The 27,351-nt window shown below is 41.5% G+C and overlaps 3 protein-coding genes across 8 annotated transcripts; 1 reads left to right on the top strand and 2 right to left on the bottom strand.

Moving 5' to 3' along the window:
• Positions 1 to 755: 755 nt before the first annotated feature.
• ccne1 (cyclin E1) lies at positions 756 to 11,171 on the bottom strand. Of its 4 annotated transcripts, none has more exons than XM_040127830.1 (12): positions 11,113 to 11,171; positions 9,899 to 9,949; positions 9,586 to 9,673; positions 9,144 to 9,206; positions 8,630 to 8,796; positions 7,831 to 7,966; positions 6,058 to 6,204; positions 5,750 to 5,845; positions 5,239 to 5,373; positions 3,253 to 3,364; positions 2,929 to 3,086; positions 756 to 1,516 (listed from the first exon to the last, which is right to left on the bottom strand). In XM_040127830.1, exons 1-12 carry the CDS (start codon positions 11,157 to 11,159, stop codon positions 1,292 to 1,294), a joined length of 1,425 nt encoding a protein of 474 aa, XP_039983764.1. In that variant the 5' UTR covers positions 11,160 to 11,171; the 3' UTR covers positions 756 to 1,291. The 4 variants fall into 4 exon arrangements, with proteins under 4 accessions (XP_039983764.1, XP_039983774.1, XP_039983783.1 ...); XM_040127840.1 differs by lacking the exon at positions 11,113 to 11,171 and adding an exon at positions 10,547 to 10,925; XM_040127849.1 differs by lacking the exon at positions 11,113 to 11,171 and adding an exon at positions 10,415 to 10,466.
• On the top strand, positions 10,057 to 18,077 carry zgc:162297 (uncharacterized protein LOC555865 homolog). Of its 2 annotated transcripts, none has more exons than XM_040127875.1 (6): positions 10,057 to 10,376; positions 12,076 to 12,158; positions 12,249 to 12,429; positions 12,797 to 12,947; positions 14,664 to 14,791; positions 17,469 to 18,077. In XM_040127875.1, the coding sequence occupies exons 2-6, from the start codon at positions 12,093 to 12,095 to the stop codon at positions 17,657 to 17,659; spliced, it is 717 nt and encodes a 238-aa protein (XP_039983809.1). In that variant the 5' UTR covers positions 10,057 to 10,376; positions 12,076 to 12,092; the 3' UTR covers positions 17,660 to 18,077. The 2 variants fall into 2 exon arrangements, with proteins under 2 accessions (XP_039983809.1, XP_039983801.1); XM_040127867.1 differs by lacking the exon at positions 10,057 to 10,376 and adding an exon at positions 11,351 to 11,587.
• Positions 18,078 to 18,151: 74 nt separating this feature from the next.
• Positions 18,152 to 25,774, bottom strand: si:ch211-260e23.9. Of its 2 annotated transcripts, none has more exons than XM_040127899.1 (4): positions 25,627 to 25,774; positions 24,190 to 24,330; positions 23,946 to 24,099; positions 18,152 to 19,174 (listed from the first exon to the last, which is right to left on the bottom strand). In XM_040127899.1, the coding sequence occupies exons 2-4, from the start codon at positions 24,311 to 24,313 to the stop codon at positions 18,946 to 18,948; spliced, it is 507 nt and encodes a 168-aa protein (XP_039983833.1). In that variant the 5' UTR covers positions 24,314 to 24,330; positions 25,627 to 25,774; the 3' UTR covers positions 18,152 to 18,945. The 2 variants fall into 2 exon arrangements, with proteins under 2 accessions (XP_039983833.1, XP_039983823.1); XM_040127889.1 differs by having other exon boundaries at positions 18,153 to 19,174; positions 25,639 to 25,774.
• Between the last annotated feature and the right edge of the window lie 1,577 nt (positions 25,775 to 27,351).

Genomic DNA, 27,351 nt, shown 5'->3' with positions numbered 1-27,351 from the left:
ATCTCATCTGATCTAGTCACTGTACTATGCATTCATAGTGTTTTTGCATGTCTCTCTTTCTTGGTGAGAACAGAATACATTCAAAGCAGATGTCATTATCACACTGACATCTAGTGGAATATAGCCTGTGTGCATCTGTGATTTCTGAAGCAGTGATGGAGACTGTACATCAAGGGAGTCACACTCCTACATATTGACATTAAGATTTCATTAAAACATTAGAATGGTTTTGCATACTGCAAAAAAGCTTTTCACTCAAAAACCATAATAAAACAAACTATAATTAAAACAGTCTTCAGAAATTGTCTTCGATTGAAAACATGTAGCAGCATTTTATTTTAAAAAGTCAAATAGAAATCTTACATTTGGTGGTGGGCAAAAAAACTGCAGGTTGAGATAAAAATAAAAAAAGTTAAATACAATCAATAGTTTAGCTTCTGAAGCCTGGCTTTTTCACTTGTCCATGTATGTAGCCAAGCTACTGGTCCCCAAGTAAAACATGGCCATGTTTAGTCCAATAAAATGGCTAGAGTAGAACCAAAAAACAAGAGCAACACCCTATTTCATATTATTTAAAAAAAAAAAAAAAAAAAAAAAAAATCCACACACACATACAGACGCACAGACCCCCCCCCCAAAAAAATCATGCAAAGCCCACTTTATAGCAGCACATAGAGCCAAACATGGCCCTAGGAATAGTTTTTGGGCAAATGAGGCCACTAATACAGTTTAAAAAAAAAAAAAAAAAAAAAACCCAATCACTGTTAACACAAACACACGCGCGCGCACGCGCGCACACACACACACACACACACACACACACACACGCTCCTTAAAACTCAATTTGGCCTCCTTTGCATAGAAAATGATGATAGACGATGGCAACCACTAAATGTAGGTGTGACTGGTAATTTAGGGATCAATGCTATTAGAAAACAAAATTCTCCTCTTTGCCATCCCACCCCTACAGGCCCTTTACTTTGTGTTTTCATCCAAACTGGAGGGTTAAACAGGTTCAATTCCTGTGGGGATAGGGCCATCATACCATTTTTTCACTGATTGTCAGTGCTTCCCGAATTTTTCCAAAGTCAGTGTGAGAGCCCCCTACAGAGACATTTAAAAGCATCTGGATCCCAGTAATCAGCATTACTTTGAAATGAGAAAATACTATTTCCATCAGTGTCCCCCCCCCCAAAAATCCAATGTACATGTGTACTGGTACTGCAGAGGTGTCACTGTTCAGAGTCAACACATCGGAGTTGCTTCTTTCTTACAGCTATAACGTAAAAATCTATTTAGGATTTGCTGTCATCTTATCAGTTTCAGTGGTTACTTCGCTACTTTGCCTTTGTGGAGATGCAGCATGCATCCTTGGTCTAATTTTCAGCGCTGCAGTATCCACTTGGACCAACTCTTCAGTTTTCTCACTGCTCAGGGGTGGAGTCAGGACGCCTGAAGGGACAGAACAGTTGCCGTGACACTCCAACTCCACATCCTGGTAAGAGTAGGCCTTGTCCTGTACACAGCAGAAATACCCAGATTAACTGTACTGTCACTAGAAAGTCATTTGGGGTGGGGGCAGTTTGTCAGTGCTTTCCTAAAATCTGAGTTTGAGACATGCTCATAAGCGCATTGTTTTGTTACATCACAAGTGCAAGCCATCAGGTTCATCATGCAAATTCTACCAGCATACTTTGAAAACTTGAAACTCCCAAGTGTACAGATAGTGATAACAGTCTTTTCAGTAAAGTTCAGGTTTCACCCACTGGTTAAACACTCATATTCACTATAGGAGTAGAAGATATGCATTTGAAACCTTTACAGGAGCTTAATTAACATTTTTTGTTGAAAACATCTGAAGTTTAGTATTCTTACATGTCCTGCGTTGAAGGCATAATTTTATTCATGTAACACTTGCTATTATCCCCGAAAACTGCAGTATTATACAATGGCTTTCACTTTTTGTACACTTTGTGTTGTAGATTTAATTATATTATTTTGCCCATTAATCTATATTCAATAACCATTAACGACGAAGTCAAAAAATGTTTAGAAATCTTTGCATATTTAAACAAAAAAAAGAAAGAAAAAAGAACTAAATCTCTCATTTACAAAAGTATTCAGACCCTTGTGTCACTTCAAATTGTGGTCTGTGCATCCTGTTTGCTTTCTAAACTATGTAGACCTTCATGATAAAATTGTGGCGAGGCACAGATCAGGCCTAGGGTTTCTAAAATTGTGTGTGTTCCCAGGAGCACAGTGGACCTGAGACTGGGGTGAGAGTTCAGCAGAACAATGACTCAAAGCATAAAGCCAAAACAACGCTGGTGTGGCTTCAGGACAAGTCTCTCACTGTCCTCGAATGGCCCAGCCAACACCTAGACTTAAACCCCACAGAACGGCCCGAATCCAGGTGTATAAAGCTTTTGCAGACTCTCCCAAGAAGACTTGAAGCTGTAACTGCTGCCAGAGGGGCTTCTACATAAAAGGATTGAATTAAGGGTCTGAATACTTTTTAAAATGAGACATTTCACTTTTTGATTTTTAATAAAATTTGGAAGAATTTCAAAAACATGTTTCTTACTCATTATGGATTATTGACTGTAGATTGATGGGCAAAAATATCAATTTTGTGCATTTACAATTAAAATCACGCCACACAATAACTTGTGTAAAAAGTGAAGGGATCTGAAAACTCTCTGAAGCCAGTGTATCTCCAAGTCCTCAGCTGAAATGGTTGTTTGAAAATATTTCAGATGTGTTAAGTTGTAGGTTAAATGTCCCCACACATTTTAAGATCACTTCCTACGTTTATAAATTAAAGCAAATTTTAGATTCAAATTGTCATGGACAGCACATTTTTTCAAGATTTTCCAATTTTCTCCCTGCTTTATGAACATGTTCTCTCATTACCGTACTTTCACTTACCAGCCATGTAAGATAAGGGGCATGGGACTGGATGTTGTGCATGTCATCTGCCGGGATTCCTGTGAATGTTTTCATAGGCAACCCGCCAACCTCCCGCAGTGCCATGGCAAATGGCACCATCCACCTCACACACTCCTCTACCTCCACCCTCTTTAGAGCTGCATGGATGGAAGAATGAACAAAGTGAAAAGTCAGGGCACCACAGCAGGGGTAACACCAGGACAACAAGAAAAACAAAAACACTGAGTATGCTAGTATGTTTTAATAAAACATTTGTTGGACAAGAGTAAATCTCAAATTAAGATAAGTTTGCTTTATTTTTACCTGAAACATTTTCCACCAGCTCCAGAGAGGAGAAGTGAAACAGGGCTGACGCAGCAAGGATGCCATTTGAAAACTCGAGGCAACGCACATCTAGCATACACAGGTCCAACAACTAGAAAAACCAGGAAGAAAAAAAAAAAAAAAAAAGAAAAAGCAACTAATTAAACATCAGAGCACAACTTTGATCCCAGAGAATCAAGACATGTTCTTGATCAAACAAAACATTTAAGCTGGGCTGCATGGTGCTGCGTACACTTCTGTCCAAAGCTACTGACATTAGAAGTAGAGTAAAAACTTAAGTTCTGAGAACAATTAAATATAACAAGAGACAATTAAAACTGTAAGTGTTAACTTAACCCTGCTGTGAAGTGCAATTGTCGCTTTCATACATCATAGGTGAGAGTCATATTGAGCGGGATATGGAAAAAGGACAAAAGACTGGTGAAAATAAATGTAGATTTATCTCTACTAAACACTTTTTTGGAACCACAGAAAGCAGGCAGGAGGGGTTGACTGTTTGCAAGTGAATATACATCTAGAGTATACGCTCACCAAGCACTTTATTAGGAACAGCATACTAATACTGCCTGGGGCAACCCTTTGCTCTCAAAACAGTCTCAGTTCTTCATGGCCTGGATTCCACAAGATGTCGGCAACATTCCTTTGAGATTCGGGTCTGTGATAACAGCTGCACATCCATGCTGCTAATCTCCTGTTCTACCACATCACACAGGTGTTCAGATTCAGATCTGGTCACTGGGGAGGCCACTGAAGTTCACTGAAATCATGATGTTCATGAAAACAGTTTGAGACGACTTTTGCTTTGTGACATGGTGCATTATCATGCTGGAAGTAACCATTAGAAGATGGTAAATTGTTCCCCACACCATTACAAAACCACCACCAGCCTGGACTGTTGACAAAAGGCAGGTTGGTTCCATGGATTAATGCTGTTGCATGAATTCTGATCCTACCATCTGCTGCCTCAGCAGAAATCCAGATTCATCAGACCAGCTACGTTTTTCCTGTCTTCAACTGTCCAGTTCTGGTGAGCCTGTGCCCACTGCAGCCTCAGATTTCTGTTCTTGGCTGACAGATGTGGAACTTGACATGGTTGCTGCTGTTGTAGTCCAACTGCCTCAAGGTTCGACGTGTTGTGCATTTTGAGAAGCTTTTCTGCTCACCACAGTCATAAAGGGTGGCCTCTGAGTTACTGTAGCCTTTCTGTCAGCTCCAACCAGTCTGGCCATTCTCCTCTGACCGCTCCCATCAACAAGGCTTTTATGTCTGCAGAACTGCCACTCACTGGATGCTTTTTTGTTTTTTGCACCATAGTGAGTGAACTCTAGAGGCTGTTTTTTGTGAACATCCCAGGAGATCAGGAGGTTCAGAAATACTCAAACAAGCTTTTCAGGCACCAACAATCATGCCACAGTCAAAGTCACGGAGATCACGTTTTTTTCCCCCCATTTTGATGTTTGATGTGAACATTAACTGAAGCTCCTGACCTGTATCTGCAGGATTTTAAGCACTGCACTGCTGCCACATGACTGGATGATTGGATAATTGCATGAATAAGCAGGTGTACGGGTGTTCCTAATAAAGTGCTCGGTGTATAGTGAATGTGAGAGAACTTGGTCACATCTGACAAGTATTAACATGGTTGAATTGTAAACAGAATTGTGTAGACGTAGTTGAACCCTCTTATTTCTGTATTGTTCTGTATTAAAATACCCAATGGATATATCAATTTATTAATAAAGAAAAAAAGAACACACACACACACACACACACACACACACACACACACACACACACACACACACACACACACACACACACACACACACACACACACACACACACACACACACACACACACACACACACACACACACACACACACACACACACACACACACACACACACACACACACACACACACACACACACACACACACACACACACACACACACACACACACCTCTGCTATCTGTGTGAAGGTAGCCTGGGGGTATCTGGGGATGAGCAAGTCGTCTGTCTCTTTCAGGTAGGCCACTTGCATGTAAACATGGAGCCAGGAGATGGGAGTCTGTGGGCTGAGACTCCACTTCAGCTCCTGTGTTAGAAAAGAGAGAGAAGACAACCTGCAGTGTTGGACAAGTAAACCAACAGCAATACAACTACTTACAACTTACATCTAAATAAATTCAAGCTTTTCCAGGGTTGCAGGGTTGTGACAACAGAAATAATTACCTTTTGAACAGACATGCATTTTTAAAATCGTGTAATAAAAGGAAAGGCCGAGAACATGCTGTCCACCATTGGTGACAGGTGATAGGTGACTAAGGGCCAATCATTACAAGATCTGCTCTATTTAAATACTAAGTTCTACCAAACTCCATCAGTGGGATGAGATTGGGTAAATGGCACTTGGACAAGTGAAGTTCATAATGATGTGTCATGGATCAATGAGTAATATGCGTGTTCTTTACCTTCATGATAATGATTTCCATTTTGAGAATCTCATCTTCAGTGCAGGCCTCGTCTGTAACATAAGCAAACTGGTGGACCTTGGGAGGATACATCTCCTGGGAGAAGCAAAAATAGGGTAGCATTATAACAACCAATCATACCAACCAACATATTGTAAAATGTTGCAGGAGAAAGGGGCAATGCAACTAAGATGATGTGCCTAAAGCAAACCGCCAACAAAAGACACAAGAAAGAGCTATAGACTACTTAACAACGACGGATTTTGAGGAACCCCACTTTACATCTTGTACAGTCCAATCCTTCTTACCTCTACTTTGGCAGCAATGAAGAGACAAGTGATGCCTATGAGCTGCAGTGTTGATTTGAACACGTTTCTCTGTGTGGCCATGAAGCGATCAAAGTAGTCCTGAGCGAGGTGGTACGTCTCCCTGTGCAGTTTGTACACCTCACTCACCTAAAACATGCACAAAAACAGGACATCGCTGCACTTACGTGGCCTCCCATGTATTCAAAACCACATTTCCACTAGTAGATTTGCTAACTTTGAGTGACATTAAATGGCATCAGGAATTTACCATTGAATGTCACTATATTATCCTCCGTAGTCATGAAAAAAAAAAAAAAAAAAAAAAAAAGATATCTGTCTAGCACAAATTTCAAATAGAGCTGGATAAAAAACAAACTGAACTGTTACAGCTACACATTTAACATTCAAAGGCTTGTTGCATCATCCCTCTCTCTCAATGTATCTTCTGCACTGGTATACACAGTGTAACGCAGAGTTTATTTGTCATTTTTGGGGTTGTTAGGTGGATCTATGTTTTGATATTTGGATTGCTGATACTCTGAGTGTTCAGCACAAACTAACTTTTCAGTTGGTTTGTTGTTAGGTTGAAGCTGCTCTATAGTGTTGTCAGTTCTATTGTTGAGGGCTCATCCCAGTCTAATAGACAGTTTATGGTTGTGAGATTCCTCCGTTACCTTTACGCTGTATGCCATGTTTGTGTATTTCCATAGCAACCTACAACATGAGACTTTGTTTTTTCCATGGATGTCAGTGGTTTTATTTTCATCTAATTCAAAACACCCATACCATTCTGGCCTCTGGACTAGCACAAGAATAATAATGGGTGAGTTTTAGTCATTATTTGATGTTTTCCAAAACTTTAAATGTTTTGCACAGTACAATGCATGTATTTCTACATATAGATATGGAATGAATGCAATTCTAAATCAAGTTTCCTGTAACTTTAAAGTGGTCTCAAGTGTAATATATCCAACCTCCTACATTTCATAAACAACGACTGAAGGAACTATCTCTGTTTAAATTGAAACATTTGTATTGAAACAGACCTCAGATCCTGCATCTGTTTGATAAAGTCCCACATTACTTCCATGCAGCACTCATCACCATTATTCATAGCAATTTATACTTTGATATGAGGGGGAACCAAAAATCAAAAGGCTACTGCTGATAGGTTCTTTTCCTGAATGTGATTAGACTAAATCAGGTTGGTTGATCTCCTTCAGAGACAAGAGAACTCATAAGTCACTGCAGCTCATTATTCACCTTCAGTACAATGATGTTCAAAGTATTTTTTCCAATGCCACACAGGATACTGTTGAGTATCACTTAACTGCTTATGCCACAGGATGTTTACTGATCGTTAACCACACCACACACATTTGCAGATACATTTTCTCAATAACCAGATTATCAGGAGAATTTGGCTACCTCAAAAGCAATAGGAAAGAGCCTAGTGTGGCCCGTGTCCTATAGCACAGTTTCAACTAGCGACAGTACATTACCCTCCGTAGTCATGAAACTTGATGATGATCTGTAAGGTTCAAGCATTTTTTTTTTTTTTTAACTTTTATGCTGTCTACAGCTGCTGTTAACAGAAAGCATGAGAGCCAATTTAAAATCATAATCTGCAAGTCAGTAGATGGTTATAAATGCAGCCTTTACTTTTTTCCCCACAAATACAGCTGAAATGATCAAAATGAAAGTCATTATATGCATTGTTTACAGGCGTGATGACAAAGGGTCTTAAACTGGTCATTAAGACATGCTACAGACCTCCATGAGCCAATCCAGGAGAATTGCTCTCATCTTGGGCTGCAGATGAGGATGCTTCTCCATCACGTGGACATCCCTGGTGTAGGTCTTATCCTTCTCCAACATGTTGCTCCATACCACATCCTTACTGGCCCAGCTGATTAACAAAAACCGAGATGGACACGATGGTAAAAACTCAAAGATTCAACTCTTGAGTGCCTCCTTTGTTGTGCAACATGTACAAAGTTGTATCACTTGCATTTAAAATATTGTTGTCCTTGGACAGATACATAAACCAGATCAACAGAAAATACTGTGTGAATAGTTTTTAGTCTAGTTTTTCCGTGAATTTACAGGACTGTACTTTAGCCCTAGCTAGGAAAGTAGAGATTAAAGTTGAAAGAGAAAAACTATTAACTGAAAAAGCAAGTGAAAAAAAGACATAAGCTAAACCTCTTGCCTTAAGTACAGATGTGCGACAAATTAAAAAGGAAAACCAATATGATGTATCTTACTAAGGTGTTGTTCCAATACAAGCATATGAAACAGCTTCAGTGCTTGATGTCATAGATTCTCCAAGTCCCTAGAATTCTTCAGAGGGAAGACAGCATTCTTCCTTAAAATATTCCCTCATTTTTAGTTTTGATGATGGGAGGAGGAGAGCATTGTCTAACAAAGTTCTCCAAAATCCCTCATCTGTGAAGTCATTTATTCAGGTTTTGCTTTTAATTAGTCACCCTAGCAATGTACGGAGACACAAGAGAGAACACAGGTGACTGCAGGATATGGAGATAATTAACCACACAACAACAGTACTCACCACAGCGCAGGGAGCGGGGCGCAATGTACAGGGGTTACAAATATGTTGTTAAAGTTGTAGTGTGGGAAGCCTGCGTTTATCAGGGCAACAGGTTGGTCCTCCTCCTGATCAGGCGTGGGGATCCACCTGTGTGGACTTCTGTAACCAGCATCAGGACTCCAGACCAGCTTCACAGGGACGAGGGAGAGCACAAGAGGTGACAAGGAAAATGTGAGGGTAAGGTCACAGTTAAGAAACATGTTGTAGTAGGGCCATTTCGCCCACAAGCTGAGTCCAGAAAGGGGACTGCAGACACACACACACACCACTTAATCAGAGAACAGAACTTTAGGCAGAATTAACAATCAATCAATCTATATGTACTTGAGAAACGAGCAACCAAGCTTATAAACAATTATACATTATAGACCAAGTGGTTAGACTCGGCAAGTGGGCTACATATACATTAACAGAACTGAGCTGTGGGGGGAGCCATATGTTTTAAAACCAAGAGTGGAAAGATAACTAAACCCACCTCACAGTCACGCTGCTTCTTCCTTGTCATCTCTGCTACCTCCTCATCCAGATCTTGTAAATACTGAGGATCAAAGAAGGATACAAAAGTATTTTCTACGGGATTCAGGTCACAAATTGTACAGAGCTCGTACAGGACAGACATTTCCACTTGTTTTTCCAAAGGACATAACAGCTTGTGAAAGGCAGAAACAGCATCCTTTCCTGAGCTGTTTCACTTTGTAAGCACCAATAAAACTAATTAATACATGCAACACTAGTCAATTCCAATACAATACCAGCTGCATCGACCAGTAATAAAACTTGGCAGCCATGATGAATATATGTGACACCAGTTTCAATTTTGGTCATACAATTTGGCCTACATTTGCAACGCAGCTACGGGTCAGGATGGGGTTTATGTCAGTTACAGGCTAGTTTGCAAGCCTATCAAGACTACTTACAATGGCAACATCTGCCTTCCTCTTTCTCGGTCGTACTGCGTTTTCCTTGGGGGCCTCGGGAGCAACAGACTTCGCTTCTGTGTCTTCCCTGTGACACGATAAAAACAAAAACACACAGCTTTGAGCCTCCAGGGTCAACACTAAAGATTTTAACATGCTCGGATAAACATGCTAACATGCTCAAAATAAGGTCTCACAGCAGCAAGCTAGCTAGCCGAATGGCTAAGGCTCCATCAACTCAACTTTTCTTTCTGTCGCACACTTTGATTGACGTGCCGGATAGAGTCGTGGGTTAAAGAAATGTGACACTTACCGTTTTCCTCGCATTATACTCTGAGGGGTTGGCGTCAGTTTGGGAGTAAACCTGTGGACGAGACATGATTTTAAGTTTTATTTTGGGGTTTAAAAAAAAAAAAAAAAAAAAAAAAAAAACACACAACACATGCATTGGCGTTACTCCCAACCCCCACTCTAAACTCCCTCCTGCTGACAAAGCCCAACTCAAGCCTGGCGCGGGGAAATGTATACGGTACGCGGTGTTAAAAGTCGCCAAAGAGCACCACATACTCAAAGTATATCCCTGAAATTAGTCGATGACAAACAACAGACACCATATTAACTGCTTACCGTTGTTATTTGGGGTATTTTTTACGGGGAACCTGGTACATTTCCCATGCTAACTTTGAACAGCTGGCTTGCCACATAAAGGCCGAACGACCCCGGCACAGCTGGGACCCATATTTTCCTCATTTCACCATTTCACGGCAACAGCGACGGCACCGAGCAAGCAGGTAACACTGGCGACATCCATACAAAACCTTTAACTTACTGTCCGCATTGAAACTTGTTGCGGTTTAGCCAACATTCAGGTCAGGGCTGCGTAGCTAGGAAAAGTTGCAGCTGAAACTAGTTTAACGTAACTAACTGGGTGCAATGATAAGGTTTCGTTTCGTCCACCCACCTCAAGATTCTGCCCTTGAAGTTCACTCTTTTCCACGTCCAAAAAATAATACCAATACTGCGTTATTTCACCGCCTGTTCTTAAGACTCGAAGGTGCTCTTTGTATGTGTATCCAGGCCGGACTAGTTCCTCTGAGCTGGCGCCTTGTAGGGAGGAGTAGATTTAACTTGGCGCTAAATCTCTAATCTGACCGCCTCTTTATAGTCTCATTTAAACTCCATTAAAAACAGTTTCACCCCCGTGCCGGATGGACGGCCCCACCTGTTTATATAATCGGTCTATATTGTGCTAAAGAGAAGGAAAAATAAGTTTATAATTTAGCTGACAAACGGGAGGTGTGTGGTGACAGCTGAGGGGGCGGCGCTTCCAAAGAGGAAGTACCCAGGCACCGCGTGGCTAGTCTGTCAGATGTAAACAAAACCATCGTTCTTTAGAACGAGGCTAAAATAAAACATAGCACGACCAGGGTAGTGTGAGGAAATTGAGCATTTTCGTTGCGTGAAGTCTACAAGTGGTTCTCAGTCGCTGTCACGCTCTAATATATCCGAAAAATGAACTATGCTAACCTGCGGATGCTTCTGCCGGGGCGCCAATTTCCAGCACTGGTTGTCATACCGCCGCCTCCGCCGCCACCTCCCCCAACCCCCAGTTCCCAAACCCAAACCCACACACACATACACACACATACATAAATATACATACATACACATACACACACACACACACACACAAGCACACACATACACGCACACAAGCCTTCTCTAAATGCGTATTTAATCCAGGTGGGTTGGTGGGGTAATGTAAGATACTGATTGGCTGCACTATCCGTTTAGAGAGATCTTGACATAACATCTTTAACATAATTGACCTTTGGCCAGTCACGTGATCCCCATGTTTAAAAGACCCACAAAAAAAAAAGAGAGAAGATTTGCTCTTTGGCCCCTGCTTGCTCCACAAAAAACGGGAATATGAGGTTTTTGGACCTTTTTGGGCGCTTAAAATCCGTGGTTATTGGAATGATTCATGTTAAAGCTCTACCAGGTAACGTAAGATTGCACCAACCCATTGCTTTCCAGCGTTTAAATGTTAAGTTTTCAGTGGTGGAGGAAGTGTTCTCTTAAGTACAGGAAGCAATAGTATACACCGTTTAAGAAAAAATAATTAATTAAAAATGTCCTGCAATGAATCATGAAGTATTATTAGCAAAATGTACTTAAAGTATATAAAGTAAAAGTACTCAATGCAGAAAAATGGCTTTATATGAATGTTAAATTATTATATATTACAGTATTAGATTTTCTTTATCTGTCCTTGCAATAATACGTAAGAAGCATTTTTCTGTGGCAGCTGTTCTTGGTCTCTGAAGTGTGAAGTGGAATGAAATGGAAAGACTCAAGTAAACTACACCTACGTTAGACTTGTACTTAAGTGCAGTGCTTGAATAAATGTGCTCAGTTACATTGCAGATTTGGGAGCTATAATTAGTGATACTGTATACTGTATGTAACCAGGTTTCTCGTCCATCTCAGGCACCCCCCTGGGTTGTATGACAATGTCACACATCACTGAAGAAGCATGCAGGGAGGCATCGATCTACCGTGATGCAGGGATTGTAAGTTATTGCACATTGTGTGGAAATGTTTTCATTTCTGAAGTCTTAACAGGCAAGCGAGTAACCATTTCCTCTGAAACCCTCTTTCAGGACGCTTTGATCATTGAGAACATGCACGATATCCCTTACTCGTTCTCTGTGGGCCCCGAGGTGTGTGCCTGTATGACTGCAGTATGCACTGCTGTGAGAAGCATCTGTCCACTCCTGCCGCTCGGAGTTCAAATACTGTCTTCTGCTAACCAGCAAGCTTTGGCCGTAGCGCTGGCTTCAGGTTCAGACTTTACATCAATCCGTTTATTGTTATGCTGTGTATGAGGCTGTAAGCATCAGCAGCCATAGCTTTTAGAACAGAACAGAACAGATGGCTTCAGTCATGTGCAATCATGGTCAACATCTAAACAGATTTTCCTGCCAAACACTACAACAGCTGATTTCACTTTCTGGTTACCCTGTCTAATTTAAGGTGTGTTTAAAATTGAAAGAATCCGCTGTGTGTTTGGTCTTCAGTGAGAAACTGAATACTTTCTGAACAAATGTACAGCTACGTGTGTGTTGGATCAGTCCAAACTTAGGTGCATTTGAGACAGTGGCTACCAGGTAGTCAACCATAGCATTAAAATGCTGCTGTATGGTCACAGGTCTGGATTTCATCAGGGCCGAGGGTTTTGTCTTTTCTCACGTGGCTGATGAGGGTTTCCTAAATGCCTGTGCCGGAGACTTACTGAGGTATCGCAAACAGATTGGAGCTGAGCATGTGCAGATCTTCACTGACATCAAAAAGAAGCACAGGTGAGATCACCATTTCTACAGTTCGATTAGAAAGTAGAACCAGATAACGCACTGGTACTTAGAACTAGTTTTTGTCAGATGATCCGGACATAATTACCAATGGCAGGACTAACTACTGATCTAGTCCCTTACTGCTACTAAATTAAGATCCAGACAAATAGTCTTGGTGTGACTAGACAAAAAAAAATATCAGTTAGGGAGATTTAAGCTCTTTTGGTTTATCAGTAGCCTCAAAGTTAATTAGCTTGACCTCGGCTGCAAAGTGGGTTTGACATGGTTTCACAAATTTTAAATGTGTAGTTATGTTTTTTTTTTGTTTTTTTATCAAACAGCTAAAGATGAAATTTTGGACTTAAATGAAAGATTAAAGTAAAAATCCTTCACTTGTGCCATCACTCACAAAATAAAACCTATTGACCAAATTTCTTTGGACTTAGAGAGATTTCCAGAGGTGGCCCGATAGCCAAATACATACGTCGCATACCTTATAACCACAACGTCCCGGATTGGATTCCAGCGGGGGACCTTTGATGCTGTCATGCCACTCCCTCTCTCTGTCTCCCGTCCACTTAAAAGAGCTCCAGAGGTCACGTAATTTGGTTAAGAGTAGCCAGCCAGCATCTTGGATGGCTGCTGAACAGAGGCGCGGACACACCTTCTGGCGCGTGTTTGTGAATAACTGTGCGATGTACACGTTATCTGAAGCAATATGTATAATTCAGAGTTGGGTTATTTGCAGTTGCTGCTCTCTTGTAAAATATTCTCCAAACATACTTTTGAATTTACGCCAATATTTTTGCAGTTCTGCAAATGATATTAAATCTGGCATTAGCTTTGTTAGCAGTTACTTTCTATGCATCTATATTGTTTGCACTTGTCAGTGTGGTAGTAAATTCCCCTCATTATACAGTATGTTTTCTTTGAAATACAGCTGAATTTTATGTCCGCAGCAGTTTGGTTTTTCTTTTATTTTCATCCCAGCCAGCCATTACTTTACCTCTGATTATACTGTATATCGATATATCATAAACAAAAAAGACTTTAATAGCTAATGAGAATATCAAGGGTCTCTGACATCTAAAATTAACTTAGTATAGTTAATTAATGACATAAAGGCTTATGCAGGATAACATATTACTCATTAACACGTAAGGATTTTTTGTGATAGAATCAACAATGCGGCAGATGTACTGTAGATTAAATCCTTGTCTCTGACCGGCCATTCCTTTTCTGAGCAAGCATGTGATTCAATAATGTGATCACTTGAGAGCTGCTCATTAAGGATACCCTTGCTGGAAGCAGGAGAGATGCTTGATAAATGTCTTGTTTTTCGCTTTGGTGAAAGAGCTGGCGCTTTAGAGTGTTTTTGAAGTTTTAAAAAAATACAGGCCGAGACCAACGTTCCCCCAATGTGATGGTTTAGTAACTTTTGTCCTAACCTAAGTCATCGACGAGTGCGCCCAAAGAACTCACACTCACAAAGTGCTCCCGCTTTGTATTTTGAAATAAAATACATAGGTTCGGAAGTTTTGATGGAATTTGTATTTAGGGTTCAGGGAATCGACACTGTTCTTGTTCTCGGCCCGAGTTTTAAATCATTTTTACAATGTATTCTAATTTTAATTCATTTCCAGAGTCAGACTCAGTTTTATCCCCAACTAGTTTTACTTAGTCTGTGACCCATTGTGTATGTATACTGCATGTGCGTTTTCCCAGCTCCCATGCCCTGACATCAGATGTGACCATTGAAGAGACGGCACGTGCTGCGGAGTTCTTCCTCTCAGATGGACTCGTCATCACGGGAGCGGCTACCGGCGTGACGGCTGACCCGAGGGAGCTCAGAGGTGCTACCATAAATTCTCCACACATCACACAACCAGCAGACCCATGGTGCTGTAATGGATGCTAGCTCTAAGTATTCAAAGCACCGTTTGACATTTTGGCTTAATTTTGGACAGCAATATAGGGCTACAACTGATAGCTATTTTCAACATTGATTTGATTGATTTAGCACTGATCTTTTTCATGAATCATTAGCTTATAAAATATAAAAAAATAAAAAAAAATAAAAAACTCTCTTGTAGCTTATACACTACATAATAAAATTTAAGTCACTGCCCCGTCTGTCCAGCAGAGGGCACCCTCGTTTGTGGTGATTATTGATACCCTATGAGAGTTCCTGACAGCAGTGTCCAGTGTCCTCTGACATCAAGTTAGTGCACATTCACACCAGGGATCTGCAGTCGTCCAATGTGGCACCCATTTGAACCCTGGCTGCACTGTGGCTCAGTTTAGGAACGCACCGTAAACAGTAAAGCGTCAACCGACATGAAGTAATATGAACTCTCAACTCCACTGGATGGCAAAGTTTTGTTCCATCAGTCTGGAAATCGAGGTCTGCAAAAGGAGAAGCCTGGGCACCTGACAAAGTACTTGTTGACTTACTGGTGGTGATCAACTAGCTTATGAACTCTGAAGAGTACTCTACCCACAGAGAATTGTCTCCCAATTCAGCTTGGGTTCTTCCCTGACGCATGCTCCATCCCTCCACTAAATTTTGCACAAATCTTTCCAGTACTTTTTGCATAATCCTGCTGAAAAACAAACAAACAAACAAAAAAAACGAAACAGTCTCAGGTGAAAACATGACTTCCTTGGCGGAGGTAATAAAGAAGTACTTAAGAACTTACTTTGAAATGCCCCTTAAAGCTCAGGGCTATGAATATGTTTTTAGGATTATTCATCCTAATTTTATATGTGTCCTGGCATGCAGTCCATCCCCAACCTGGTGTTACATTAGTATCAGTTGCAGCATGTAGCTGTTTTCAGCAAAAAGAATGTGATAAACCAACTGTGCCCGACCTACCAACTACCAAACAGCAAACAGACAATTTTAGCTGGTGAACATAGTAGAGCTTCTTAGCAGCTAAAGAACCGGATATTTGAAGTTGTCAGACGTAAAAGGATAGTGAGGTATGTAATATGTCAATATGTTTACAGTTTGCTTTTGACCAAATAATCAATTACTAGTTTACATACATCACAAATGATACTTGAATTACATTTTGTGGTAGTACTTCTTTACCTTTACTTATTGTTGTATTGCTGCTTAAATGTATATGAATACATCTTTCACCACTGTAAATTTCAGGATTGTAGGAAGGATTGTACTTGTAACTCCACTACTTTTATTTGACAGCTAGTTTCTTTGCACAATCAAATTTTATAGGCAATACATACGATCATCTTAAAAAATATGATGCAGTATATCTACAATAGTTAAAATAAGCTCCAACTCAACCAGCTACAAGATTAAAATACTGCTTGTATGTTATACAGTATGTACTGGTAATAATGATCCAATAATAGAACCCTCCAAAAGGGGCCAAATTGTATAATAAGTACCTGCACTTTTAATACTTGACTATATATACCTGGTACTACTTAAGTACATTTTTTAATGAAGGATTTTTACTTGTAATGGAGTATTTTTACACTGTAGTGGTCCAGCATAATTTGATTACTTCTTTCACTGCTGGCTTAATCCGTGGCCAAGGAGGCTGCGACAAAAGGAACCCAGGTTTGTGTCCACCAAGGGTCACTGGGTCTGAAATCCTTACCGTGTCCTATAGATGGTGAAACCAGGGCTGCTATTTTAAGAAGTTTCCAACACGACATACAAGACTGTAAACACTTGGAGCTGTTCGTACACACAAGTATGCTGACACATTAGAACAAACACACACACACACACACACACACACACTTTCCCCCATCTCTTACTCTCTCCCAGACACATCCATTCTCTCTCTTGTTAACACAAACATGCAGCCACTGGTCAGAGCAGACATGCCAGTATAGCAGTTAGCCTGTACTGTGTCACAAGACCAATGTATGAGAGTCTCTTCCGGTTTAGCCCCCTCTCACTTTTACAACAGACACAGTGAGAGACATCAACAATAGCAATCATAAACAGGTCCAGATTTTGAAAAGAGCTCGCTGCACTGACATAACCATACATCTCAAATTAAGTTTAGCACATTTTATTGTAAATCTGTACTGTATAGATTTTGTTAGATTAGATTTAAAATGCATCCATGTACATGTGTTGGCGAGAGGTGGGTAGTTTTTATTTTCCTTAAAAGACTTTGTGTTCCTGAAACTCCCTGCAACATTACTTATTACCCCCGTCAAGGAGGTTATGTAATCACCAGCGTCTGTTTGTTGGTTTGTTTACTTGTCAGCAGGATTAAACAAAAAGTACTGAACCAATTTGCACAAAACTTGGTGGAGGGATGGGGCATGGCCCAGGGAAGAATCCATTACATTTGGGGGCATATCCAGATCATTTACTATGAATTTGAGTTTTTTTTTCTCTGAAATCTGGAGTATGTTGTATGACATTGGCCTACGCCAAGATTTGCGCTGTACTGATTGCATTTTCTCGTTAAATGTTGTTTCATTGTGATTTGTGTCACCATTGATGTTAAAACCTGTTGTGCTGTTTCTTTGCTTTTGCAGAGGTTTCCAAGTCTGTGAGAATCCCAGTGCTGATAGGTTCCGGAGTGACCCATGACAACATTGAACACTACCTTGATGCAAATGGAATGATCATAGGGTCTCATTTCAAGGAGAATGGCCACTGGGCCAATGCAGTAAACCCGGAGAAAGTCAAGAGGTTCATGGACAAGATACGCGACCTTCGAAAATGAAAGGGAAGGTTTTCTGTCGTCACCCCAGTGTCGTGTACTTCCATTCTCGGGGGTAACTGCAGGTCTTGAAGTCTTAAAAAGCATTTACTTACCTCAAAAGAAGTCTTCAATTTCATTGACAAAGGTCCTAAATATTTTATCTTTCCTGCCGTAGACAATAACATTAGTTATGAAGTTCATGACTCATAATGGGCAAGTGTCGTTTTTAGAAAGTTTGAGTAAGTAGTAAGTGTAATTTTATTCCCTCCATCAATCACTTATCTGCATCAAGGTCACATTACTTGATTCATTGTATTAATAGGAATTGTTGTTATATACAGATAGAATGTACTGACAAAAATTTCCAGGTTTTAATGTTATCTTGTGTGTTTTTAAAAAGGCCTTAAAAAGTCATAAATATAATTTGGAGAACCCTGCAGAAACACTATGGTACAAGTAATGTTTGTACTGCCACATTATACACATTCAGCCACCCCCTTAAGAAAACAAGATTTATTTGAATTTTTTTGTACATTTCATAAATACACACAAATAGAAAAACATAATATTCAACTGTATTTACACTCGTGAGACTAAAAGTGAGTACCTGCTGAAAAGTACAAAATGGTACACTCAGTACAAAACTTGAACAGGGGTTTTGTGAATATTCCTTATGCGGACTCAATTTGAAACAGAGGGAAAATTTATTTTATGGAATTCCCAGAGTATCGTTAATGTTTTCACATGACAGGAATACTGTACCGGGGAACATGGTATGAAATTAACTTTTAATACACTTGTAAAAACAACGTCTAAAGCTGAGGCACATGTTATAATACATACTGAATACAACCAAGGAATACCCTATCAAAATCGGCCATACTCCAACTGCATCATAATTAGATTATGCAAAGTATTCAACAGGCTTGAGTTTTTCTCATTGGGAACAGTGTCACACACTGCAACGGTAACAACTCCTTTACAATAACTTCACACACTTAATCAATCTAAACAAGTCAAACAACTCATGTTCTCACTGCTAATGTACAAACATTTTTGTTTGAAAGTAACTTTGTTACTAATGGTTTCCAATCTGAGGGACTGACTGTCATATCAGGAGATTGATGTCATTGTTCTCAGTGCTTTCAGATGTGAGGATTGCAGTGCACGTAGCCTACATTAAAATCAAAATACAAACGTGTTGCAATGAAATCAGAGTATTTCAAAGTCTAGGCACCATTCTGCACACTGGACTGTGGTGGGGGCAACTTGAGACACACCATTATGAGCAGTTTCATCACTACTTTTCAGTAGTTGTACAGGCGCTGGCAGGGCTGCTTGAAGTGGCTGTAGCGCTTCTCTGCTGGGGAGAATCGTGGCTTAGTGAGGTTCTGCCTGTGGAGGGAGCTGCGGCTTAGCTTCTTCCGCTCAGCCTGGGTCCTGGCTCTCTGGACAGCCAGCAGCTGGATGTTGCAGGGCAGAGGGATTCCCCAGGCAGCCAGATGCCAAGATATGTGCTGCCTCACTGCCACTGGCCTGGACAGACACAGGAGAAGTATTACAGTACGTGTTAATGAAATATTAGGTGAAATACAATATGAGAAAGATAAAGTATTATTGTACACCATCATTCTGGCTGCTCTTTCTTTCTGAAAACCAAATTAAGATTTAGACCCTAAATGTGACGACACTTTTGCAAGGTTTTGGATGGTCCTCATTTCTCAAGAGGTTAGCTTTCTTTCAAACCATGCTTGGTACCTCACTAAGGAAGATTAGACCCACTCCCAGATTACATATTTGGAAGCCCATAACACCTCGACCCAGGAAGGAAGATACCACTAGCCCTCCCCATGGGCCAGCCCACAATTAAGATGAGCCAACACTAAGGACAAAGTGCGCTAAAGAAGGCGCTGTCACGTCCAGGTGGTGAAACCAAATAAATAAATGTGTGTGGAGATGCCCAACTAGCAGCAGCACAGATATCACTCAAAGAAATACCCCTGAACAGGGCCCATGAGGTGGCCATTGCGCTAATGGAATGAGCTAGCAGGCTTTCTGGGGGCTGTTGTTTACAACTCTCATATGCCAACATTATTGTCTCCACTACCCAGTGTGACAGATGCTGGCGAGATAGCGCCTTCCCTATGTGAGAGGGGGCCCTAGATACAAAGCGCTTGTTACTCCTCTTAAACCCCTTAGTTCTGTCTAAATAAATGCAAAAAGACAGAGTGCCTCTCACTCTCCTTGACAAAAGGCAGGGGTTGAAAAGCAAGCAGCTCCAGTGTGGGGCAGCTGTTAGATGACTTGCTAACCAAAGCAGGGTTAATGTGCAACATCACTTTCCCATAGCCAGGGGAAAAACTATAAGCAGGATCTGTGCACAGACAAAGCCTGTAATTCAGTTGTCCGTTTGGTCAATGTCAGAGCCAGCAACAGGGTAGTTTTGAGAGAGATAGCAGTTTTAGGTCAGCACACTCCAATGGCTCAAAGGGCAACCCTGAGAGAGTTCTACTAAAACAGTGGGCAAATCCCATGAAGGACAATAGTAATAATGGAAAAGGCCTTACCATTGTCCAGTAAATCCTGCAGGAAGCATAACAGATCCAGAACAGAACACTGAAAAGAAATGATGTCCCTATCTTGAGACCATCTGTCGAACACACACCATTGACCGTCATACAATGAATATGTGGATGGCATCCTTGCGCTCTGAATAGTCTCAATCACCTACAGAAGCAGGCCCCACTCATTCAAGTTTAACCTCCCACGTGCTAGGACCAAAGAGCCAGATGCTCCGGGTGTGGATGGAAAATCTGTCCATGCACCTGTGACACTAAATCCCTGCACAACAGCAGTAGCCAGGGATGGCTGTGAAGGATCACTCTAGTTCTGACATCTAGGATCTGCTGGGCCAATTTTGAGCTTTCAGAATCAAAGATAGCTGCTGCTCCCTCATTCTGATCAGTACCGAACCTATGAGGCTAAGTGTTCAGCCATGGATGAGCCAGCATGTCTGCTCCCAATGGTGCGTCTTCGTTTCTTAGTGACAAAAACAGTGGACAGTGTTCATTTTCAAGCATGATGCGAAGAGGGTTACGGATGCCCAGCCGAATCTCTCCTACACCAGATGAAGCGCTTAAGGGTTGAGCCTCCACTTGCCGTAAAGAGGATTCCTCCTGGAGAGCAGATCCGCCCCACTGTTCAGTACAACCCAGAATGTGGATGGAAGGGAGGGAGAGGAAACTGCCAATATGTCCCAGAGAGGTTCAGGGCAGGGATCTCTCTTGAGTGCTGACTGCTGAGCCCTCAGTTTCCAATAACCACAGCTCCCAAGTCGACTGTCTCTTCTTCCCGTCCGGGAGGCGTGAGGAGCGGTCCGATATGGCAGAGGTTCAAAAGACTTTTTGCCCCTATGCTTTTGGCCCTGAGAGCCCTGCTGGTGAGTCGCCAGCTGCTCTGGTACCTCAAATCTAGGGCCCTTACAGCTCCTGCTGCGCCCTCTCACCACCATAACCATGAATCCTGGGCGGGATGGCGGAGCTGGTGAAGTGTTATCTTGTAGGGGAGGGCTTAGGTCAAATGTCGCTTCTTCCTCAGGTAACTAGCCTGCTGCACAGAGGTAAAAGCACGCCTTGTGCAAATCGACCTTGTAGGCCGTGGGGGAGGGCTGAGCTTCTCCGCTGATGGAGCTGCAAGGCCGCTATGCCTGGACGGGGAAGAATGGCATCCTCGCTATCGACCTCATTCTCCTCGCTGAGGAGATCCAAATTATCTTCCTCCTCCTCTCCCCCACTAGCCTCCTCCTCAGAGTCAAAGAACTGACTAAACAAAATTTAGCATCAGCATCCTCCACCATTTCCCCCCAGCATATCCAAATTGCTAGCCAAGGTTGGCTTATCCTTAGGCTTTGCCGCAGCACTGAAAGGACAGGGGTGAGCAAACTCCCAGCAAACTCCTTCTGCAACGCCTGGGGAGGGGATGGGTGTCTCTCCCTGAGATACTGAGCCCACAAGCAGCAAGGCAAGGACGGGACGTGATATCCCTACCCTTGCCACCACCAGCGTTTCCCTGAGTAAAGGTAGCCATGAAAGAAAGAGAAGAGAAAAGCGGTAGCTAGCTAGCTAGCCCACACACACAGGCACACTTTGACGTGTTAGCCTGTTAGCTAAAGATGGATGAGAGCAGGTGCAGGTCTGCCACTATGCTAAACAAAAACAACTTTTTTGATGAAAAGATTTAAGATAGACCTAAAATCCTATAATCCCGACACCTGAGATCCATGTTTTGAGACTACCTTGACAGTTGCATTGTTGAACAGTTAAGTGGAAATCCAGAAGTCAGAATAGCTGAGAAGCACAATTGATCTTCATGGGGAAGAAAGAGAGAATGCTGTTTGGGAGGGCGCATAGGGGGTGGGCTGGCCCCTGCAACACAGATGATTGGTCTCTCCCCTGACATGGTGGTAGAGGAGCTTCGTGACTGGTCACGCCAGAAGGCGCTTCCCATTGTGAGATACTGTGCGGGGTTTGAAAAAGAACTGCAGGTTCATGAGAGGCCAGATATGGCGAACAACTTTATATCTGTAATTGTGAGCGCACCGTTAGTCTGACAGTGCTGTCAGCAGCCACAGACAAGCTCCGTGGTGCACTAGGATTTTATAACTACACTAGGACAAACGCATTTTATTTCTTTTACTGTGTGGAAAAATTATGGTTTCACATAGTAGATGGCAAAGAAGGCATTAAAACGTGAGTCTTAGAGGTAAAATATGAGATTCGTGTAGACTGTTCTATGAGGTGAGTGTGGTGCAGATACTGTGCAGGCCCACTGGACTGTCGTGTAACTGGCCGGATGAGTAAATAATGTCTCAATCTTAAGTAAGGTACATTGAAGAAAAAATATAAGAATATATATATATATATATAAGAATAGAAAATAGGAAAAAGAAAAACCACAAACCACAAGTGCAGAATCAATTAACCCCCCCCCGTGCCTCTTCAATTTGATGCATTGGCCTGAACTGCCTACCCTGAGTTGAGTCTGAATATCCTGATTTGGGTACGGCCCTATTTAATGTGCTTGGAATTAAAGAAGCACAAAGGCAGAAGATATGTTACATAGCTGGCCGGGAGGCTGAGAGCATCGCAATGGCCATGGCTGTATATATGAGGGAAAAGAAGTGGTGTAGCTGAACTGGCTCAGATCAGGGCCTGACCAACCCAATCGGCATAACTTCCGAGAGTGATGTAAGAAGCGGCAAAACATTGAATAAAGACGGAACCACACCTGAGGGTGATCCAATAGCAGCATAACCACTGTGTAAAGGTAATTACCCCCTTTAATTACCCACATGCAGTGATGGTGGAACAGAGTACATTTATTCAGGGTCTGTTCCTAAGTATAGTGGTTGAGATATTTCGACTTGAGTACTTCTATTTTGTGGTACTTTACTTCTGTTCACTAAATTTCAGAAGGAAATATTGTACATTTTACTTCATCACATTCATCTTCCATAGTTATTAGTTGCATTAAAATTATTTTTATGATTTTACTTTCAAAAACCTACCAACAGTTCAATCAAATATAATGCACTGTTAAAGTGGTTAAGTAAAATGCTGCTTACACATTAATGCATCAGTAATATCAATCCAGTAATATAACATATACTAATAAAACACTAATGGGGATTTTTTTCTCAACGATTAGCGCTTTTACTTTTAAAACTAAGTTTATTTAACTGATAATACTTCTGTAGTTTTACTTAAGGTTTTGAATGCAGGGTTTTTACTTAAAAAGAAATATGTTTACATTGTGGTACTGTTATTTTTGCTTAAATAAAAGAGCAGAATATTTCTTCTTCCACTGCACATATACACAACAATTTTTAGGCAATTAACTTTATCAGCCCCTGCAAACGTTCTCCTCGGTATTTTGCCATTGCAGGTTAAAGAGCGCTGTACCTCTTAGCCTTTATAATAGTTCCATGTCTCATTTTAAAATATTTGAAAACACAACAGGTTGCATTTGTAACTTTCCATCTTGGAAGTACAGTCTTGCAAATAATGAGGTATACATTGGAATTAGTGGGATTTTGCTAACACTTTGTAGTCAATGGGTTTATGAGACATAAGCTGTTTAAACCCTCACTTGTTTTAGAGAAAAATGACATAAAGGTAAGATAACTTTTAGACATCTTCACTTATCTTACAAACTGTGAGTGGTGTGAATTGGTATGTGGTTCTTTGTTTTGGGCTCAAGATCTAAGATAAATATGGACATGAACTGGAGTGTCTAAATGGAAAGTAACCTCGAAGTGTCCTCTTCGTCTTCGTCAAAGCCTTGCTCCTCCTCCTCCTCCTCTCCACTCATCCCGCATCTCATCTGGTAGACAGACATGCTAGGGTGCTCAATCAGCAGGTTCTCGAGGGGATCCACCTCGGGGGCTGATAGCGGCCCGTTCTCTATATAAGAAACATCCCAAATCAAACGGATCAGTTTACATGCCAGTATGAGCTACACCGTCATTGAGCCAAGAACGCCTGAAATCTCACCTGGGAGATTAACAATGACCCATCCTCCCTCCTCAAATTCCATCAGCTCTTCAAAAGTGTCGTCGGCTACGTCACAGTCCTCGCCAGCACTCCCCAGCAGATGAGAAAGAATCTTTCCGATCATCTTGCCTCTGTTGCGATCTGCAAATTAACAACCGCCAGCAGGTGAATTGCAAGACAGCGCCAAAGACACAGTGAATTAATCTGGAAAGTTTCATGTTAGCTGATGATCTCCAATGAATCCATATTTAAATGCAAAAATGAATTCTGAGTTGATCGGGGCAACCTCTTCTACCTCAACCTCCTCTCTTCTTGTGTCATTAGCAAAGGCTCCCCCTTGAGGCTGTCCTAATAAACACCCAAAAGACCTGTCTGCAATGGACACCTAATGCCTGCTCTGTATCAACAACTGCTTATATTACGCCAGCTCAGAAACCTGAGCGGCCAGAGTTCTTATATGGGGTCAATTTAGAACTTAAACGACTGAGAGAACTTGATGATGCAAGAGGCTGAAATTTAACTGATTGAAGCAATATTATATCATTTGTGATTCGTTTAGATTTAACTCTTATTTGTGACTGCAGACTGCAGGTGACTGACCTTTTGTCCAAGACTGAATACCCTGTAACCCGTATTCTAGCATTATGTGAAACGTGTACAAATACTATGTTTGCTGGAAGTCCTTGGTACAGGTTCCCATGACACTCTTGGGCATTACTTATTGCTATTGTGGGCAACATTTTTGCTGTCTTAGTAACACTAAAACTGAGAAATCCTACTGTCACAAGAAGTTTAAGACACTGACTTCATCGTATTTCTCCAACATAGTATGTTAAGATTTAATTTAGGTACATTTTTCAAACCTTTTTTCCCCAGCTGTTTAAAGTATCTTTGGGTATATCCCGAATGTTCTGACCATAACATACCATGATATAATACATTTATTACATAATATTAAATTTCTGCTGTTGTTGTTTAAGACAATAATAGATCTGCAAATCAACCCGTCTTATCACCCAGTGTCTGGATGCCTTCCTGTCTGCCTGGAATCTAATGTCACCAGAGCCCTCCCTGTAAACAAAGACAGACTGCAGAGCACTGTTCCCTCTCCCAGATTAGAGCAACAAAACCTGTCCCTGACATAACCTCACCGGGCCTATTATCACCCAGTGGTCACAGAGCAAAACAGCTGACTATGTGCTTAGAGATTAGTGTTGCTTCGTTTCTTCAAATCACAGTGAGCAGAGTTTTTCTAAGTGGGGAAAGTAGTCCTGCTGTAATATATATTACCATACAGACGATATTCAGTCCAAATAACAAGCAAACAAAGGCTGCAAAGACATTACATAGCCAAGATGATTGTTGTTAGAGAACAAAAGACTAAGGAATCCATGGCTCATTAAAAGACAGTATTGCTTAGTGATGCCAGAGACTTACACTTTGACCTACCTGACCAAGTAAAAGTATGTTTTTCTTCGGGTGTGGCCGTTGTGTAGAGAAGGGTCCGGGCAGCAGCAGTTCCTCAGAGATTGTTTTGATCTCAAAGTTGTTTGTCTGCGAAGAGTCCTCCCTGGGTCCTGAAACGTCAGCGCCAAACCCCGCCCAATGGCGACAGAGCGCCACGCGTCATGCGCCGAAAGCCACGCCCACCGGAGCGGAGAAAAACCGGCGCCACCGGCTGCTGCTGCTGGGAGCTGAAACGCGGACGAGATGCCTGTAACCGGCCAAAAACCTTCCAGTGTGTCTTCCAGTGAGGAAAAGGTATATTGACAAACTATATATTTATATATATATAGCGCTCCGGAACAAATGAGACCACTGCAAAATGATCAGTTTCTCTGATTTTACTATTTATACTTATGTTTGAGTAAAATGAACATTTTTGTTTTATTCTATAAACAACTGACAACATTTCTCCCATATTCCAAATTAAAAAAAAAATATTGTCCTTTAGAGCATTTATTTGAAGAAAATGACAGATGGTCAAAATAGCAAAAAAGATGCAGTGTTTTCAGACCTCAAATAATGCAAAGAAAACAAGTTCATGTTCATTTTTAAACAAGATACTAATGTTTGAACTAAGGAAGAGTTCAGAAATCAATATTTGGTGGAATAACCCTGATTTTCAAAAGCTTTCATGCGTCTTGACACCTCCATGAGTCTCCACCAGTCTTTCACTTTGCTGTTGGGTGACTTTATGCCACTCCTGGCGCAAAAATTCAAGCAGCTCAACTTTGTTTGATGGCTTGTGACCATCCAGCTTCCTCTTGATCACATTCCAGAGGTTTTTCAATGGGGTTCAGGTCCGGAGATTGGGCCTCGATCTGGTGGTCCTTCATCCGCACTTTGATTGACCTAGCTGTTGGGCATGGAGCATTGTCCTGCTGAAAAAAAACAATCCTCAGAGTTGGGGAAAATTGTCAGAGCAGAAGGAAGCAAATTTTCTTCCAGGATATTCTTGTACATGACTTGATTCATGCGTCCTTTGCAAAGACTCATTTGCCCGATTCCAGCCTTGCTGAAGCAGCCCCAGATCATCACCGATCCTCCAACAAATTTCACAGTGGGTGCGAGACACTGTGGCTTGTAGGCCTCTCCAGGTCTCCGTCTAACCATTAGACAACCAGGTGTTGGGCAAAGCTGAAAATTGGACTCAGAGAAGATGACCTTACACCAGTCCTCTATGGTCCAATCCTTATGGTCTTTTGCAAACCTCAGCCTGGCTCTTCTTTGCTTATCATTGATGAAGGGCTTTTTTTCTAGCTTTACACAACTTGAGCCCTGCCCCCCACCATGCACTTCACTCCAGCTGTTATTTGCCATTCTTTTTGTAGGTCACTTGATGTCATCCCAAGGTTGCTGAGTGACATTCGAATGAGTTGACGTTCATCCCAGTCAGTGGAGAGTCGTTTTTGCCCTCTGCTGGTCTGTAGCTTTGTTGTCCCCAATTTCTGCTGCTTGACCTTGTTCTTAAGAACCCCCGTCTTAGAAATTTTAAGGATGAAAGCAACCTGATGCTCACTGTATCCCTCTGCCAGTAAAGCCAGAATTGAACCCTTCTTTTCGTCACTCAAAACTTTTCTTTTGGCATGGTCAGTAATTATTTTTTGATTCCAATTACTTTTGAGGTACTACAAGCACTGTTTTTGCCATCCAACTGTT

The sequence above is a fragment of the Xiphias gladius genome, chromosome 1 (assembly GCF_016859285.1).
Source record: "Xiphias gladius isolate SHS-SW01 ecotype Sanya breed wild chromosome 1, ASM1685928v1, whole genome shotgun sequence".
Lineage (NCBI taxonomy): Eukaryota > Metazoa > Chordata > Actinopteri > Istiophoriformes > Xiphiidae > Xiphias > Xiphias gladius.
Note: the sequence above shows the minus strand (reverse complement) of the source record. Positions and strands in the feature narration are given on the sequence as shown.